This window comes from Notamacropus eugenii, chromosome 5 (genome assembly GCF_028372415.1).
Source record: "Notamacropus eugenii isolate mMacEug1 chromosome 5, mMacEug1.pri_v2, whole genome shotgun sequence".
Classification (NCBI taxonomy): Eukaryota; Metazoa; Chordata; class Mammalia; order Diprotodontia; family Macropodidae; genus Notamacropus; species Notamacropus eugenii.
This window is the reverse complement of record NC_092876.1, coordinates 304,264,864-304,280,229: the sequence shown is the minus strand read 5'-3', so window position 1 is coordinate 304,280,229 and position 15,366 is coordinate 304,264,864. Positions and strand designations below refer to the sequence as shown.

The 15,366-nt window shown below is 34.3% G+C and overlaps 1 protein-coding gene across 1 annotated transcript in view; it reads right to left on the bottom strand.

The window, feature by feature from the left end:
• DPP10 (dipeptidyl peptidase like 10) overlaps positions 1-15,366 on the bottom strand; it is a 997,128-nt gene that overhangs the window by 464,488 nt on the left and 517,274 nt on the right. The window contains exon 4 of the mRNA XM_072613293.1: positions 148-242. Coding sequence (XP_072469394.1) covers positions 148-242 — 95 coding nt within the window. The remainder of the gene's footprint in view (positions 1-147; positions 243-15,366) is intronic.

Here is a 15,366-nt window from a genome sequence, read left to right as displayed (position 1 = left end):
GTTTCCTGATCTTATCCTGCCAACTTTTCACCTGATGTACTTAAACAATGTGGTATCACTGAGCCATGAAAATTACCATTACCTCAAGAGTTCTTGAAACTGAAACCAATGACACATAAATAAGTAAAGTAATTATCCATTACTTACAAAAGTTGTGTTTTCCAATAATAATGTGGTGACATTTGTTTCTACATTCAGTTTAATGACATGTCCATTCCCGTTTTTATACACCACATCTGAATCTGCAACAACAAAGACATTAACATTTGACAATGACATTGACTAGTTAATGTAATAACTGTAGAGGAAAAATGTGCATATTAAATGGACTTATCTGAATGGCATTGTTACCCTATGTTAACCTAAACTAATTCTCATCCTTGGATCATATTAATCCCCTTGAATAGTTGTGAGACAAAACAAACATAATAGTCATGGTGAAATGAATAGCAGGGTTACTTAGCAGTCCACTCCGATTCCTGGTAGAACAAATGAGAATATGTTAAAAGACATTATCCAGCCAGAGAGAAGGTTCGGCTGTCCAGCGTGTGAGAGAGGAAGATGCAGAATGGCATCCTTTCACTCTAAGATTGCTAACTATACTATTAGTTTAGAGTTGCCAGTAGTATGTTCCTTAGGAAATAATTAGAAATAAGTTTGGAAAGAGGAGAGATGATTCCTTTCTGCTTTGGACAGGTTGACTTTGAAATGTCAATGTTACTTCAAGGAAGGTATGTCCCAGCAAATAATTTGAAAGCTCCTACCATAACTCCAGAGAACATCTGTCCTAAATAAGAGTTTGACAAGTCAATCATCATGTAATAGTGGTAACTGAAAACAAGATAGCTGAGGAGATTGCCAATCACTTTGCCTCATAAATATAATCCAAAGAAAAGCCCAAGTAGGGCTTCCAACTTGGCAATTTTTGCCTATGTCAGCTTTTTCTGGACATATTTTAGTTAAATTACTTAAGGCTAAAAGTGAACTCTTTTAAAATATATGGACCTAACAAGTTTTAATATTTAAAAAATTGGAGGCTTCGTTGTTGTTCAATTGTTCATTGGTGTCCAACTCTTTGTGAACATGTGGAACATACTGTACATGGAGTTTTCTGGACAAAGATACCGGAGTGATTTGTCATTTCTTTTTCCAGTGTATTAAGGCTAAGAGAGGCTAAGTGAGTTGTCCAGGGTCACATAGCTACTAAGTATCCAAAACTTGTCCAGGCCCAGCTTTTTATCCACTGAGCCACCTAGGTGAACTCCAGGCAAACAGGTGTTAAGTGACTTGACCAAAGTCACACATCTAGTAAATTTGTGGAGCTGGATTTGAACTCAGGTTTTTCTGATTCCAGGCCCAACACTCATGTGCTAAGTCATCTAGGACCTACTTCTTAAGAATAAATATCACCATTTAAAAATAATTGATCATTTATAAATGGGTATTTTTTAAGTTTAATTATTTCTCAGTAATAGAGAAACAGATAGACTGAAGACAAGTTAGCTCTGACAGAACCCCATCCCCATCCCCAAAAGGAAAAAAAAAGGCACATTCAACTTAAACCAGAATCTGTTGTCAGGTGAAGGAAAAAAAAAAAAACTTTTCAAAGTGTACTTGAGACTTTAAAATACTTAGAACTTTTCCAGGTTCATGGCAATCTGACTCTATAGTTTTAAAAAATTGCACTTTGAGTAAGAATATTGATTCTTCCCTAATTTTTTCCTGATTCATATTATTATTGCTCTTCACATTTCCTTATATTCTATATCTTTCTCCTATATTCCTGTCTGATTTGGCAATTGGATTCTACTTTCTTGTATTTCTAAATTCACTTTCATTTACTGTTCTGATTCCCTTATATTCACCCAAAAAATGGTGTCCTGACTGCTACTTCTTTTTGTTTGCTTTTTCTGATGCTCTTGAAGCTGGACCTTATCTCTCCTTTGATCAACATTATTCTAAACAATACTCTGAAAAAGACATGATGTTCTATTGTCAGATCACTCTTCAGCATTAATCTCAGTAAAGAAGCAGAAAGAACTTGCCCTTTCTACCTCTTAGACAACACAAAGGAACACAGTTACTTTCATGGAAAACTAATTCCAAAAAAGATTATTGATGTGTAACTTCGTGAAGGGGAAAGTTTAGAAGACTATTGATGATTCTTTCTCAGAGAGATAGGTTACTTTATCACCTCTATATTCTTACTTCTATGGATTAAATTGTCCACACAATACGACACTAAGGGGAGGAAGATGGCATAATTAAATGTTTATGGGAAAGGAAAAATGTCACATTCTTTCTCCTGAAATGCAAATTAGCTAGAAACTTTATAACTTCCCCTCCTTTAAAAAAAAGTAAGTCCATTAAATTCCTGATGATTCTAGATGTTTAACTTTGTTTTCCCTCCCAGTTACATGTAAAAACAATTTTTAATATCCGTTTTTAAAACTTTGAATTATGAATTCCCTCTCTTTCTCCTTCTCCACTATACCTCAATGAAAATGCAAGCAATTAGATATAGGTTATAAATGTATAGTCCTACAAAACACTTCCATAATGGTCATGTTGCGAAATAAAACTTGGGGAAGAAACCTCAAGAAATATAAAGAAAGTAAAAAAAAAGTTTCAATCTGCATTCAGATTGAAATCATCAGTTCTTTCTCTTGGGATAGATAATATTTTTCACCATAATTCTTTCAGAATTGTCTTGAATCATTGTATTACTGAGAATAGATAAGTCATTTACAGCTGATCATTCTACAATATTGCTATTACTTTGTACACAGTACATTTTACTTTGCATCAGCTCATGCAAGTCTTTTCAGGTTCTTCTTAGAGCATCCTGCTCATCAATGCTTAAGCAAAATAGTAATTCAACCATTTCCCAACTGATGTGTACCCCCTTCAATTTTTTGCCCCGAGAAAAGAACTGCTGTGGTTTTATAGCCCTTTGGGAATAGTTCCAAACTTCTTTGATTGAATCAGCTGACAACTCCACCAACAGTGAATTAATGTCTCACTTTCCTAAAATCCCCTCCAATATTTGTCATTTACCTTTTCTGTTTTATTTTCTCAATTTACATTTATCTAACCAATAGCGAGTTAGAGTATCCCTTCATATGGCTATAGATATCTTTGATTACTTCATTTGAAATCTGATCATGTCTTATGATCATTTCTCAAATAGGGAATGACTTTTTTTTTTTTTTATAAATTTGACTCTGTTTTCTGTATGTTTGAGAAATGAGGCCTTTATCAAAGAAACTGGCTTCAATTTTTTTCAGTTACTGTTTCTAACTGTATTACTTTCCATCCTATCTCCCCTCATTTATTCTATTGTCTTTCTTTTCCCCTGTCCCTCCTCAAAAGTATTTTGCTTCTGATTACCACCTTCCCCAATCTTCCCTCCCTTCTATTACCCTCCCTCTTCTCTTATCCCCTTCCCCTCCTACTTTCCTATAAGGTAAGATAGATTTCTATATCCAATTGAGCGTGTATGTTATTCCCTCTTTGAGCCAATTCTGATGAGAGTAAAGTTCACTCACTCCTCCATCCCTTCTCTCTCTTTCCCTCAGATTTCACTTTCCTGTTTACCTTTTTTATGTTTCTCTTGAGTCTTGGATTTAAAAGTCAAATTTTCTATTCGTCTCTGCTCTTTCCATCAAGAATGCTTGAAAATTCTCTATCTCACTGAATATCTGGTTTTTTTTCCTAGAAGGATTATACTCAATTTTGTTGTGTAGCTGATTCTTGGTTGTAATCTTAGATCATTTTCCTTTGAAATGTGTCATTCCAAGCCCTCTCTTATTTCAGTGTAGATGGGGCTAAATCTTGTGTTATCCTGACTGTAGCTCCCCAACATTTGAATTGCTTCTTTCTGGCTACTTGCAATAGTTTCTCCTTGACCTGAGAACTCTGGGATCTGTTTATAATGTTCCTGGTAGTTTACATTTTGGGATGCCATTCAGGAAGTGATAGGTGAATTCTAAAAAGTCATGGCAGTTCTCCTTGATAACTTTTTGAAAAATGATTTCATGGCTCTTTTTTCTGACCAAGACTTTTAGGTAGTCCAATAATTTTTAAATTATCTCTCCTGGATCTATTTTTCAGGTCAGTTGTTTTTTCCAATGTGATATTTCACATTTTCTTTTACCTTTTTTTTTTTTTTTTTAAATATTCTTTTGGTTTTGCTTTACAGTTTCTTGATGTCTCATAAAATCATAAGCCTCCATTTGCTCCATTCCAATATTTAAAGAATTATCTTTTCAGGGGAGCAGAGCCAAGATAGTTGGGTGAAAGCAGGGACTTCCCTGAGTTCTCCACCAAAGCCCTCCAAATATCTGTGAAAATGACTCTAAACAAATTCTAAAGCAACAGAAGCCACAAAATGACAGACTGAAACAAATCTCTAGCCCAAGACAACCTGGAAAGTACACAGGGAGGGTCTTTTGCACAGGACTGAGAGCAGAGTGCAGTGCAGCATGGATGACACCAGCATAAACTAGCCAAAGCAGGTCTCAGGGGATTGAATCATTGGCAGCTTTGTCAGTTTCCAGACTTCTTAACACACAAACACCAAATGGTCCGTGGGAAAACTATGGAATCTGGGTGAAAGAGAAGCATGCAGTCTGGCTGGTCTGACACACCCCACTGCAGCAGCAGCATCAGAAGCAGCAGTGGCAGAGGCTGCTTCTGGATCTCTGGGCCTGCACATGGTAGGGGATCAAGCGGCTGATAAAAAATCGCTCAAGCCTGTGACAGTACAGCCATCCTCCCTCTCATCCCCTCTTCACCCATGGATTGCCACCCAGGACTGTAACTCAGAATCAAGTATGGACAAAGCAACAGAGTTCTGCCTCAGTTTTAGCAAAAAGACCCTTATAATCTTCTGAGCATTTGCTTGACCCCCTTACTGTTTGTAAGCAGAAAACTCTGAAAGTAGCTACTGCCCTTGCCCCTGCCCCTACTATTGCTGATGCAGTCTCTTCCCAGACCTGCTCCTGGTTTGCTGGGGCCTGGGGTGAGCTGGCACAGCCTGTGCTCACTCCACTCTAACCCAGGTGCAAAAGAAAGGTCCTGCTGACCTTCTAAGTTGTCTTTGGCATCTGTGGGCTTGAAGGTCTGGAAACTGTCACTGCTGACAGTGAATCACTCACCCCGAGGCCTGCTCTAGGTTTGCTGGGGCCCAGTCTGCAATGGCCCAGCCTGCATTGAACTCTGCTCTTCTTTCAAACTGGTATAACAGACATTTCCTGCAGACCATCTAAGCTGTCTTGATTAGAAATTTGTTTCACTCCATCTTTTTGTGATCTCTGCTGATCTGGAATTTATTTAGGATCATTTAAAATTAGTTTTTAGGAGGGATTTGGGGAGAGCTTAGGCAAGTCCCTGCCTTTACTCAGCCATCTTGGGGATGCCCCACCAAGACATTTAACTTTGAAAAGACAAGTCTATATGACCAAAATTCTGCCCCCCCCAGACACATTAGATTTGATTCAAAAATGCCTTTATATTTGAAACATTGGGCCTCTAAAATAAGCTCTTGCTGCTCCATTAACTAACAAATGTGCAGTATTTTTATGTATATTATTTAACTTGGTACTGAATAAATATTTTTTAAAATAGTTAAATAATTATATTTAGGAAACTCATTTTCAGTTCCATTCTTATTCCATGCTATCAGTTATAATCTTCTAGGTCATATATTCAACATTTTATTTTATCATTTATTTATAATCACTAAAAGACCATGCCAAGTTCACAAATTTTGCCATTGAAATAGTAAATTCAACTCCAGAACTTTATATCAAGCTTGTCAAACTTATATTATGCTTAGTATTAAGTAATGAAATCTGAGAGAATTAGATCAATGAATACAATATTTGTTCTATACTTTAGAAACTGTGCTTCATGCAGCTCGACATAGGATTTGAACACTTTTTTCTCTTTTAGATCACTTAAGGTTAGTGAAATAAATTTTTCTAGACATATTCCGTTCAAGTTCATGTTTTGGAAGTCTAAATTGGAGTAATACGCTTTATAAATCCTTTCCATTGAACTTCAAACAAATACTTTCCATTTGCTATTAATTGAAAATTAGCATTATTATCTTTGTTCCAATATCATATATCTTCATTAAGATTCAGTTCACACACACACACACACACACACACATACATATGCACATACAGAGAAGTTGTTTGTTTCAGAATAGGGATAGGTCATTTTGACATATGCATGGACATTTTTATACAGAGGACATGGTAAGTAACTCCAGATTAATTTTAAAATTACTTTAAATGACATTAGGATATTCTTTTGATCTAGAACTAGATAGGTTCTACGAGCCCGTGTAGTCTGAGTATCTATTTTTTTTATTATGAATTAGCAAATTAAAGTGTGAAAGGTGAATTAAATTGCTAAAGATTATGCAAGTATTAAATAGTAGGACCAAAATTTGAGCCTCAGTTCCCTGATTCCAAATTCAGTTCTCCTTCTTCTGTACATATTTTATTTATAAAGATATCATGTAAATGATATCAAAATGATAATTTAAAACATTAAACTCCTAATTCCACACTGCTTCAAAAACATTTTGTAATCATTCTCAAAATTCCTCTCTTAAGTAGGGACACTAAAAAAAAAGTAACATTGCCATGACTTAATAAAGTAATAAGGAGATGGAAATTTATAAATGAATTCCTTTTTTTAACACATCCTCAATCTAAACACAATTTTCATCAAAGCTAAAAATCTAGTTCTGTAATATGATTGTACTATGGTAATATGGAAAATCTAAAACAAGTTAGATGAGAAATATATGAAATAAAAAAGAATATTAGAAAAGAAGATAAATAAGGTAACTTTATAAAATGATAAAACATGTATTATCCAGGCACATGGAAAAATGGAGACAGGCAGGCTTGGATTTAAGCCTGACCAGTATTTTCTTCCTTTAGAACTTCTCCAGCCTGGTATCCTCATAGTTACTCATCAACACTATATCAACAAAGAAATTAATTTATGGCAACTTTCTTGTTAATTTCCTATCATATTATTCTCCAATAGCTAATCTGAGCATTCTTTACTTCATGAAATCCTCAGTGATATCCCTTAATACCTGATTTTGAGTTTGTATCTTCCTATTCCACTAAGAATTTCTAGGCCTTTTGATATGTATCATATTTCTTGCTACACATTTCAGAATCTCTCTAAAACTATCTTCTCTTTTTACCTCTAATCTCAAAGGTAGAAAAAAAAAGAACCTTCTACCTTTTAGGGTAAAACTCTCTCCTTTTACTCAGTGCCATCACCTATAGAACACTCTAGAATCTTCTCACAATTAATGGTTTTGCCTCACACATCAACAATATATCCTCTAGCTTAGAACAGTATTTCTTGAAGATGACTAAGAAATGATAAAACCTACCCTCTAAATAACTTTAAAATATTGCCTCAAATAAAATATTGCAATGGCAGAAGCAAAAAAGATAAGGAGATTTTTTTTTAGCTTAAGGCAATTTAGAAGTCAGCAAAAGAGGTCTGTCACACTAAGGTAGATTCAGGTCTGGACTGTGGCACCACTGCTGGGCATTGTAGGTAGCTGCAACAGCAACAGCTTAGGGAGCTCTCAGTCCAGAGGTAGTAAGAGGATGAGACTGCTGGTCAGAAAGAGATTATTAGGGACTCTTTGCTGGCACTAGACACAACTCATACTGATTGGCAATTCTATTACCCCTAAGTACTTTTGTGTTGCAATTCCAGGACATAGAAGGGTGCTTGTTATCAGTCACAAAGGAGCAACGGAAATACTTATAGTTTCTTGGGCAAGAGGAACACGAAGACTTGTGGATGCAGGGAAATCAGAGGGTGATTCATGGGTAAAAACCAAAGCATGATGAACATACACATCTTAGGAAAACACCACCTTGGAAACAGCAAAAAATTTCGAACCCCAGAACTAGCTCTGAAAATAACATCACAAAAAATCCTGAAAGCTTGTCACAATGTCTCCCTATCATCAGGTAGCCAGAGCCCAACTTTAACATAAAGGTCAAAGTCAAGAAATGAGTTGTAAAATGAGCAAACAGCAAAAAGAACGTTACCATAAAAAGCTAATACTATGTAGAGAAGGCTAAGACAAAGACACAACTCAGAAGAAGAAAGAGATACGAAAACAATTAAAAGCAGACCCTTAAAGAAAATATGCTAATTGAACCCAGTTCTAGTAAGATTATCTGGAAAAGTTAAAGAAAAAGATAAATGTGGAACAGGAAAAATTGCAAAAAGAAATGAGAGAGATACAAGAAAATTATAAAAAGATAATTAATAACTTGATAAAAATGACACAAAAATTCTGAAGAAAATAATGCTAAAAATCATCTTAATGATAAAAGATGTGCAAAAATTTACTGAAGAAAAGAATTTCTTAAAAGACAGAACTGGCCAAATGGAAGAAGAGGTACAAAAGCTCACTGAAGAAAATAATTCTTTAGCACATCTATGGAGAAGGGAAAAAATTTTGACTAAACAACAGATAGAAAGCATTATGAAATGCAAAATGGATAATTTTGATTACATTGAATCATTTGCACAACCAAACCCAATGCAACCAAGATTAGGAGGGAAGCAGAAACTGGGAAAGAATTTTTGCAACTAATGTCTGTGATAAAGGCCTTATTTCTAAAATATAAAGAGAACTGAGTCAAATGTACCAGAATTCAAGTCATTCCCCAACTGATAAATGGCCAAAGGATATGAACAGGCAGTTTTCAGAGGAAGAAATTAAAGAAATCTACAGTCATATGAAAAAATGTTCTAAATCACTATTGATTAGAGAGATGCAAATCAAAACAACTCTGAGATATCACATCACACCTGTCAGATTGGCTAACATGACAAAACAAGAAGATGACAAATGTTGAAGAGATGTGGGAGAGTTGGAAGACTAATTAATTGTTGGTGGAACTGTGAGCTGATCCAATCATTCTGGAGAACAATTTGGAACTACGCCCAAAGGGCTACAAAAAAGTGCTTACCCTTTGACCTAGCAATAGAACTTCTAGGACTGTATCCCGAAGAGATCATAAAAATGGGAAAGGGTCCCACATGTACAAAAATATTTATAGCAGCACTCTTTGTGGTGGCCAAAACTTTGAACTCAGGGAGATTCCCATCGTTTGGGGAATGATTGAATAAATTATGGTATATGAATGTAATGAAATACTGTTGAGCCATAAGAAATGATGAACCAGAAGACCTCAGAGAGTCCTGGAAAGACTTATATGATCTGATGCTGAGCATAAGGAGAGGAAGTAGGAGAACTTTGTACACAGCAGCAACCACAGCATGCGAGGATTTTTTCTGGTAGACTTAGAACTTCATTGCAATGCAAGGAGTTAAAAAAATTCCCAATGGTCTTTTAAGGCAAAATGCCTTCCACATCCAGAGAAAGAACCATAGAATTAAATCACAGAATGTAGCAGATCATTGCATTTTTTTTGTATTATGTTTTGTTTTGTTATATGATTTCTCCCATTTACTTTAATTCTTCTATGTAATATGACTATGGTGAAAATGTATTTAATAGGAATGTACATGTAGAACCTGTATAAAATTTTATACTGCTTCAGGGAGGGAAGGGGGAATTGGGGGGGAAGGAAGGAGAGGGAACGGAAAAATCTAAGTAATTTTGTAGTGATAACAGAACACTGAAAATAAATAAAATTTTAAAAAAGAAAAAATAAAATAATTCCTTAAAAATTAGAATTGAGAAACTGTCAGCTAATAAAGATTTGGAAAATAGATCCAGGAAACTTCTGTAAGATCTATGGTACTACTTGAAAGCCAGGATGAAAAAAGCATCTAGACATATATATATATATATATATACATATATATATATATATATATATACATATATATATATGTATGTATGTATGTATGTATATGTATATGTATATATACACATATATTGCCTTGATATCTTAGATTGAAAGGAAAAAGAATAGAAATTGAAAGAATCCACTTATCACTTTCATAAAGAGATCTCAAAATAAAAACTCCTGAGAATATTATAACCAAATTACCTGCTTCCCAGGTCAAGGAAAAAAATGTTGCAAATAGCCAGAAAGCAACAATTTAATGTTGTGAAGTCATAGTCATCATTAATTATAAAAGATTTAGCAACTTCTGTGTTAAAGAAGTGGAGGTGTTAAAATATCCTGTTCTGGAGAGCAAAGGAACTAGAATTACAACCAAGAATAACCTACCTAGAAAAATAAGCATCATTCCTCAGGGGGGGGGAAGGGGGAAGTGAATATTTAATGATATGGAGGGACTTTCAACATTCCTGGTGAAAGAACCAGGGCTGAATAGAAAATTTGTCATTCAAACTAAAGACTCAAGAGAAATATAAAAAGGTAAACATGAAAGAATAATCATAAGGATTTCAATACAGTTAAATAGTTAAGTTCTTATATGGAAAGATGAAAACACAGAACTCCTAATACTTTTATCATTATTAGGACAGGTAAAAGGGGTCTACTTAGATAGAAGGCATGGGTGTCAGTCAATTATGTTGGGATGATCTCCAAAAAATTAAAAAAGTAGGAGTAAAAAAAAGATACACAGGGAGAAGGGTAAAGCAAAGATAGAATAAAGAAAACTTTCTCACATAAAAGAGGTATAGAAGGAAGAGCTTTTCTAGTATAGGAGGAAAGGTCTTGGTAGTGGGCAACATTTGAATATCAGTCTCACTGAAATTGTTTCAAAGGGGATGAATGTGTGCTCCCTTGCACATGTGCACAATCTCTTTCTCTCTCTCTTTCTCTCTCTCTCTCTCTCTCTCTCTCTCTCTCTCTCTCTCTCTCTCTCTCTCTCTCTCTCTCTCTCCCTCCCTCCCTCCCTCTCTCTCCCTCTCCTCTCTTTCTCTGTCTCTCTGTCTCTCTCTCTGTCTCTCTCTCCCTCCCCCCACCCCCCCCCCACCTAGTTTGGTATTGAAATCTAACTTTCCCCTTTAAGGAAACAGAAAGGAAAGCAAAGAAGGATTCAGTGAATAGTCAAAATCAAAAAGGACTTTTGTAGAGGGACTAAGTGAGAGAAGGATAAACAGAAGAAAATTGGACGTAAGGAAATACAAAGGAAGCTGTCATAACTGTGAATGTGAATTGTGAACCCATAAAAAAGAAACAGATAGCAGAATGAATTAGAAACTAGAATTCAACCGTATGTAAAAGACACATTTGTCATAGAGAGAGACACACACCATTAAAATAAAGGGCTGAAACAAAATCTATTATGCTTAAGTTGAAGGACAAAAAGTAGTTCTCAGACCAAAGAAAAAATAGGCTTAATTTTAAAAAAGGTAATCAGGGAAACTAAATTTTCTTAAAAGGTACCACAGACAATGAAATAATATTAAAAAAATAAATTAACTTTCTCTGATAAAGGTCTCATTTCCTAAATGTATAGGAAACAGAGTTAAATTTATAAAAATAAGAAAGAACCATTCCCCAAATGATGCCTGGTCAAAAGATATGAACAGGTTGTTTTCAGAAAATCAAAGCTATGTATAGTCATCTCAAATGGTCTAAATCATTACTGATTAGAGAAACACAAAATAACTCTCAAGTACCATCTTACATCTATGAGAAATGCTGGAGGTGATAAGGGAAAACAGGTACATTAATGAATACTGGTGGCATAGTGAATTGTTGCAACCATTCTGTAAAATCATCTGTAAGTGTGCCCAAAATTCTGTAGAATTCTTTGTACCCTTTACTATAGCAATACCACTACTAGATCTATATCTCCAAAAAAGATTTAAAAAATGATATCACCTACATGTACAAATACATACATACACATATATACACATACTATATGTACACACATCATGTGTATGCATACATGTATGTATACATATACACTTGCATATACATATTACATATGTACATATACACCTATGTGTATATTGTGTATATGTGTATGTATATATGGGTGGGTATGTGCATATGTGTGAAGAATTGGAAATTGGGGGAATGCTAATTTGTTGTGGAATGGGTGAACAAGATTTGGCATATAAACTTGATGAAGTAATATTGTAGTATAATAAATGATGAGGGGGTGGTTTCAGAAAAAAGTATACATGGAAAATATATATGTAAAGCTAAGTGAGAACTAGAAGATCATAGTTCACAGTAATCACTGATAAACTGTGAAAGACTTTGCTGCTCTTATCAATACAATGATCCAAGACAATTCTGAAAGACTCATCATGAAAAAACAACAACTATGTATCTCAAGAGAAAGAACAGATAAACTTGAAGTGCAAATTGAAGTATAATTTTCTCATTTTTTTGTGATATGGTTAATATGGAAAATATTTCATGTGATTTCACATTGATTGATATCACATTCTTTATCTTCTCAATGGGTAGGGGAGGAACGGGAGGGTGGGAGATAATCTAGAATTCAAAATTTAAAAAGAAAAGAATGTTAAAAATGAATAAATATTGTAAATTAAAAAACATTTGGAAAGTACTTGTCACATAGTACATACTTAAACGCACAGTGATTGGAATATATTTATATGCACACATATACACATGTATATCTCCTTTAGTGACTATTTACTTTGTTTCCCTCTATCTATATATCTATGTATCTATCTGTATGTGTGTATGTTTTTATCTTAAGAACTTTTAGTCGATTCTGAAAGTTATGAATATTTTTATATTTCTCTCCATCATGTTTACTGACAAATATACTGAAAATGCGGTTTGTCTCTATAACCTCTTTTCCACAATATATGTTCTTGCTAATTTCCCTCAGTTTTTAAATTCAGACTCAAATACTCTAATAAGAATTTATTCATTAAAATACCATTGACTTCTGACTGCCACATCTAATGAACTTTTCTCAAATCTCAGTAACACAGATATTTTCATAGCATTTACCAGTGCTGATTGAAATTCTCTTCTCTTCTCTTCTCCATAGAGTCATAAATGTACGGTTAGAAGGATCTTTGAGTTCAAGTGGTCCAAAATTCACTTTATAAAGAGTTGAGAGGGAATTGAGATACAGAGAGGTTAACTGAGTTCCCTCATGCTACACGAGACAGAACTAAAACATAAATCCAATCTGGCATCCTATTCACAGTGCCATATACAACTTGCTAAGAAGAGAAAGTTCAGCTTTCTCATACGGGCATTCAAGACCACTTACAACTTAATGATATATCCTTATAACCTCATACACCAGTACTTGCCCCAGCCAAAGTGGTCTACTCACTGCTTACCAAATGCCTCTTGCCTTTTCCATTTTCAAGCAGTTGCTGTTGTATAAATGTTACTTCACCAGAAATGGAGTACTCTCATTCACTTTTCATCAAATTTTGCCACATCTTTAATGCCAAACTAATGTATATGGTGGTCCACTGAAAGAATACTGGGCCTGGAGTCCGGGGGACCTGAGTTCAAATTCAATCTCAGACATTTCTGACTATTACCACGGACAAGACACTTAGCCTCTATTTACCTGTTTCTTCAACTGTAAACTGAGACAAAATAGCATCTTCACAAGATTGTTGTGAGGAAAAGGACACCTTCCCTGATGACTCTAGTATATAGAGCACTCTCTGAAGAACATTTCATATATAGCATTTACTTGGTAATGTTCGCATGTTTTGTTTTGTTCCTCTTTACTGGCATTTAAAATGACTATATATTGTGAGGTAATTTCTCATGTATATATGTTATTTCCCTCCTTCATCAGACTGTAAGTCTTCTGAGAATAGATGCCTAATACTTATTTATATTTCCCAGAGTATCTAACATATAAAAGGCACTACAGAAATTTTATTGCTTGATACCAGGCCATTATTATTTTTGACTGAAATAATTGGTTGAGTCAGTTGGTTTGATGTATTTTTTGAAAGAATAGACCAATTCTTACTAAGGGCACGTGCTATGCACTTAATAAATGTTTACTGATTGACCTATGTGAATAGATGCATTGTTCACACCGAATTGAATTCAACTAAGCAAACATTTTCTGAGAATAAGACCCTGCACTAAATACTGTGGGAGAATTAAACATGAATAAGACATGATCTTTACATTCTTCTTCGCAGCGTTCTATATGAATACAAATAATAGAATACCACAGTGTTTGAAGGATGGAAATTTTGAAGACTAAAGGCAATGGAAAAAAATGTGTTATGGATGTTAATGGACTAAGACATATTACTAAAGAAGAACTGCTCCCCAGAAGTGGCATAAAATATATAGCAATCGAGCATTAATTATTGGTAGGCTTATGTTGTCAAAACATCTAGAGCCCCATCTACTACTATGTTTTTCTTGTTCTTTTTTTTATTTTGTTTTACTTTGCAAAGATCTTTCCTCAATTTTGTCTTAATCCTTTTTGATGTTCATTGTCTTGTAGTATCATAATAAATTTATGTAATACAATTTATTTAGCCCCCCTTATTGTTGAATATACCAACAAAGTTGGACAATTTTAATTTTTTTGCAATTCTATATAATGCTGCTATGCAATGCTTATTTTTGTCAGTACTATTTAAAATTTCAACTGTATGTTACCACCTGCTAAGATTTGTAATGCTTCTTTTAGAATTCTAATGGCTTACTGTGGCCTGAACAATATGATATCACCTTACCTGGGATGTTAAGCAGTATTAATTAATGCATTTGACTGTAGTAGTTTGAAGTCTAGATAGCTGGGAAGTAGTTAACATGAGCAAAAGCAAATTAATTTTCCTAAAAAGTAACATTATTATAGTTCATCTTTATTTAAAAGTTGTCATAATCATGAATAATCACCATTAATTTATAAAAAGTGTCAATCCACTCAGTGGCACTTTATATGATAAAGAGTATTTTCTAGGCTAGATAATTGGGCAGTTGATAGCCACTCAACATAATAATGTTTTTTTATTTTTATTTTTAGATAAAATGTGAATAGCAGCAACTTGAACATGATCATTTCATTCTTTAGATTATTTCCAAAAACAGTCGCACAAAAGGAAAATAAAATCTCTCTCTAATATTTAAAACATTGCTTTACTCTAGGAGGGTTGTTTGCATAATGATAGTCTAAGTACCAATTTCAACTGGTTTCCTCTAGTAGAAGCCTAACATTGTCACAACAGCTTTTCTAAAACTTTTTATAATTTCAGATTGTCATCTGTAACTATTTGAAGACCAAGTGATTCCATACAGAAACCTACTGACAAATATACACAGAAATAACTTACATATAGACACAAATGCACAAATGGAAATAAAGAGGGAGAAACTTAATTGCTTTTTTTTCACAAGGAAGCCACTTATAACAAAT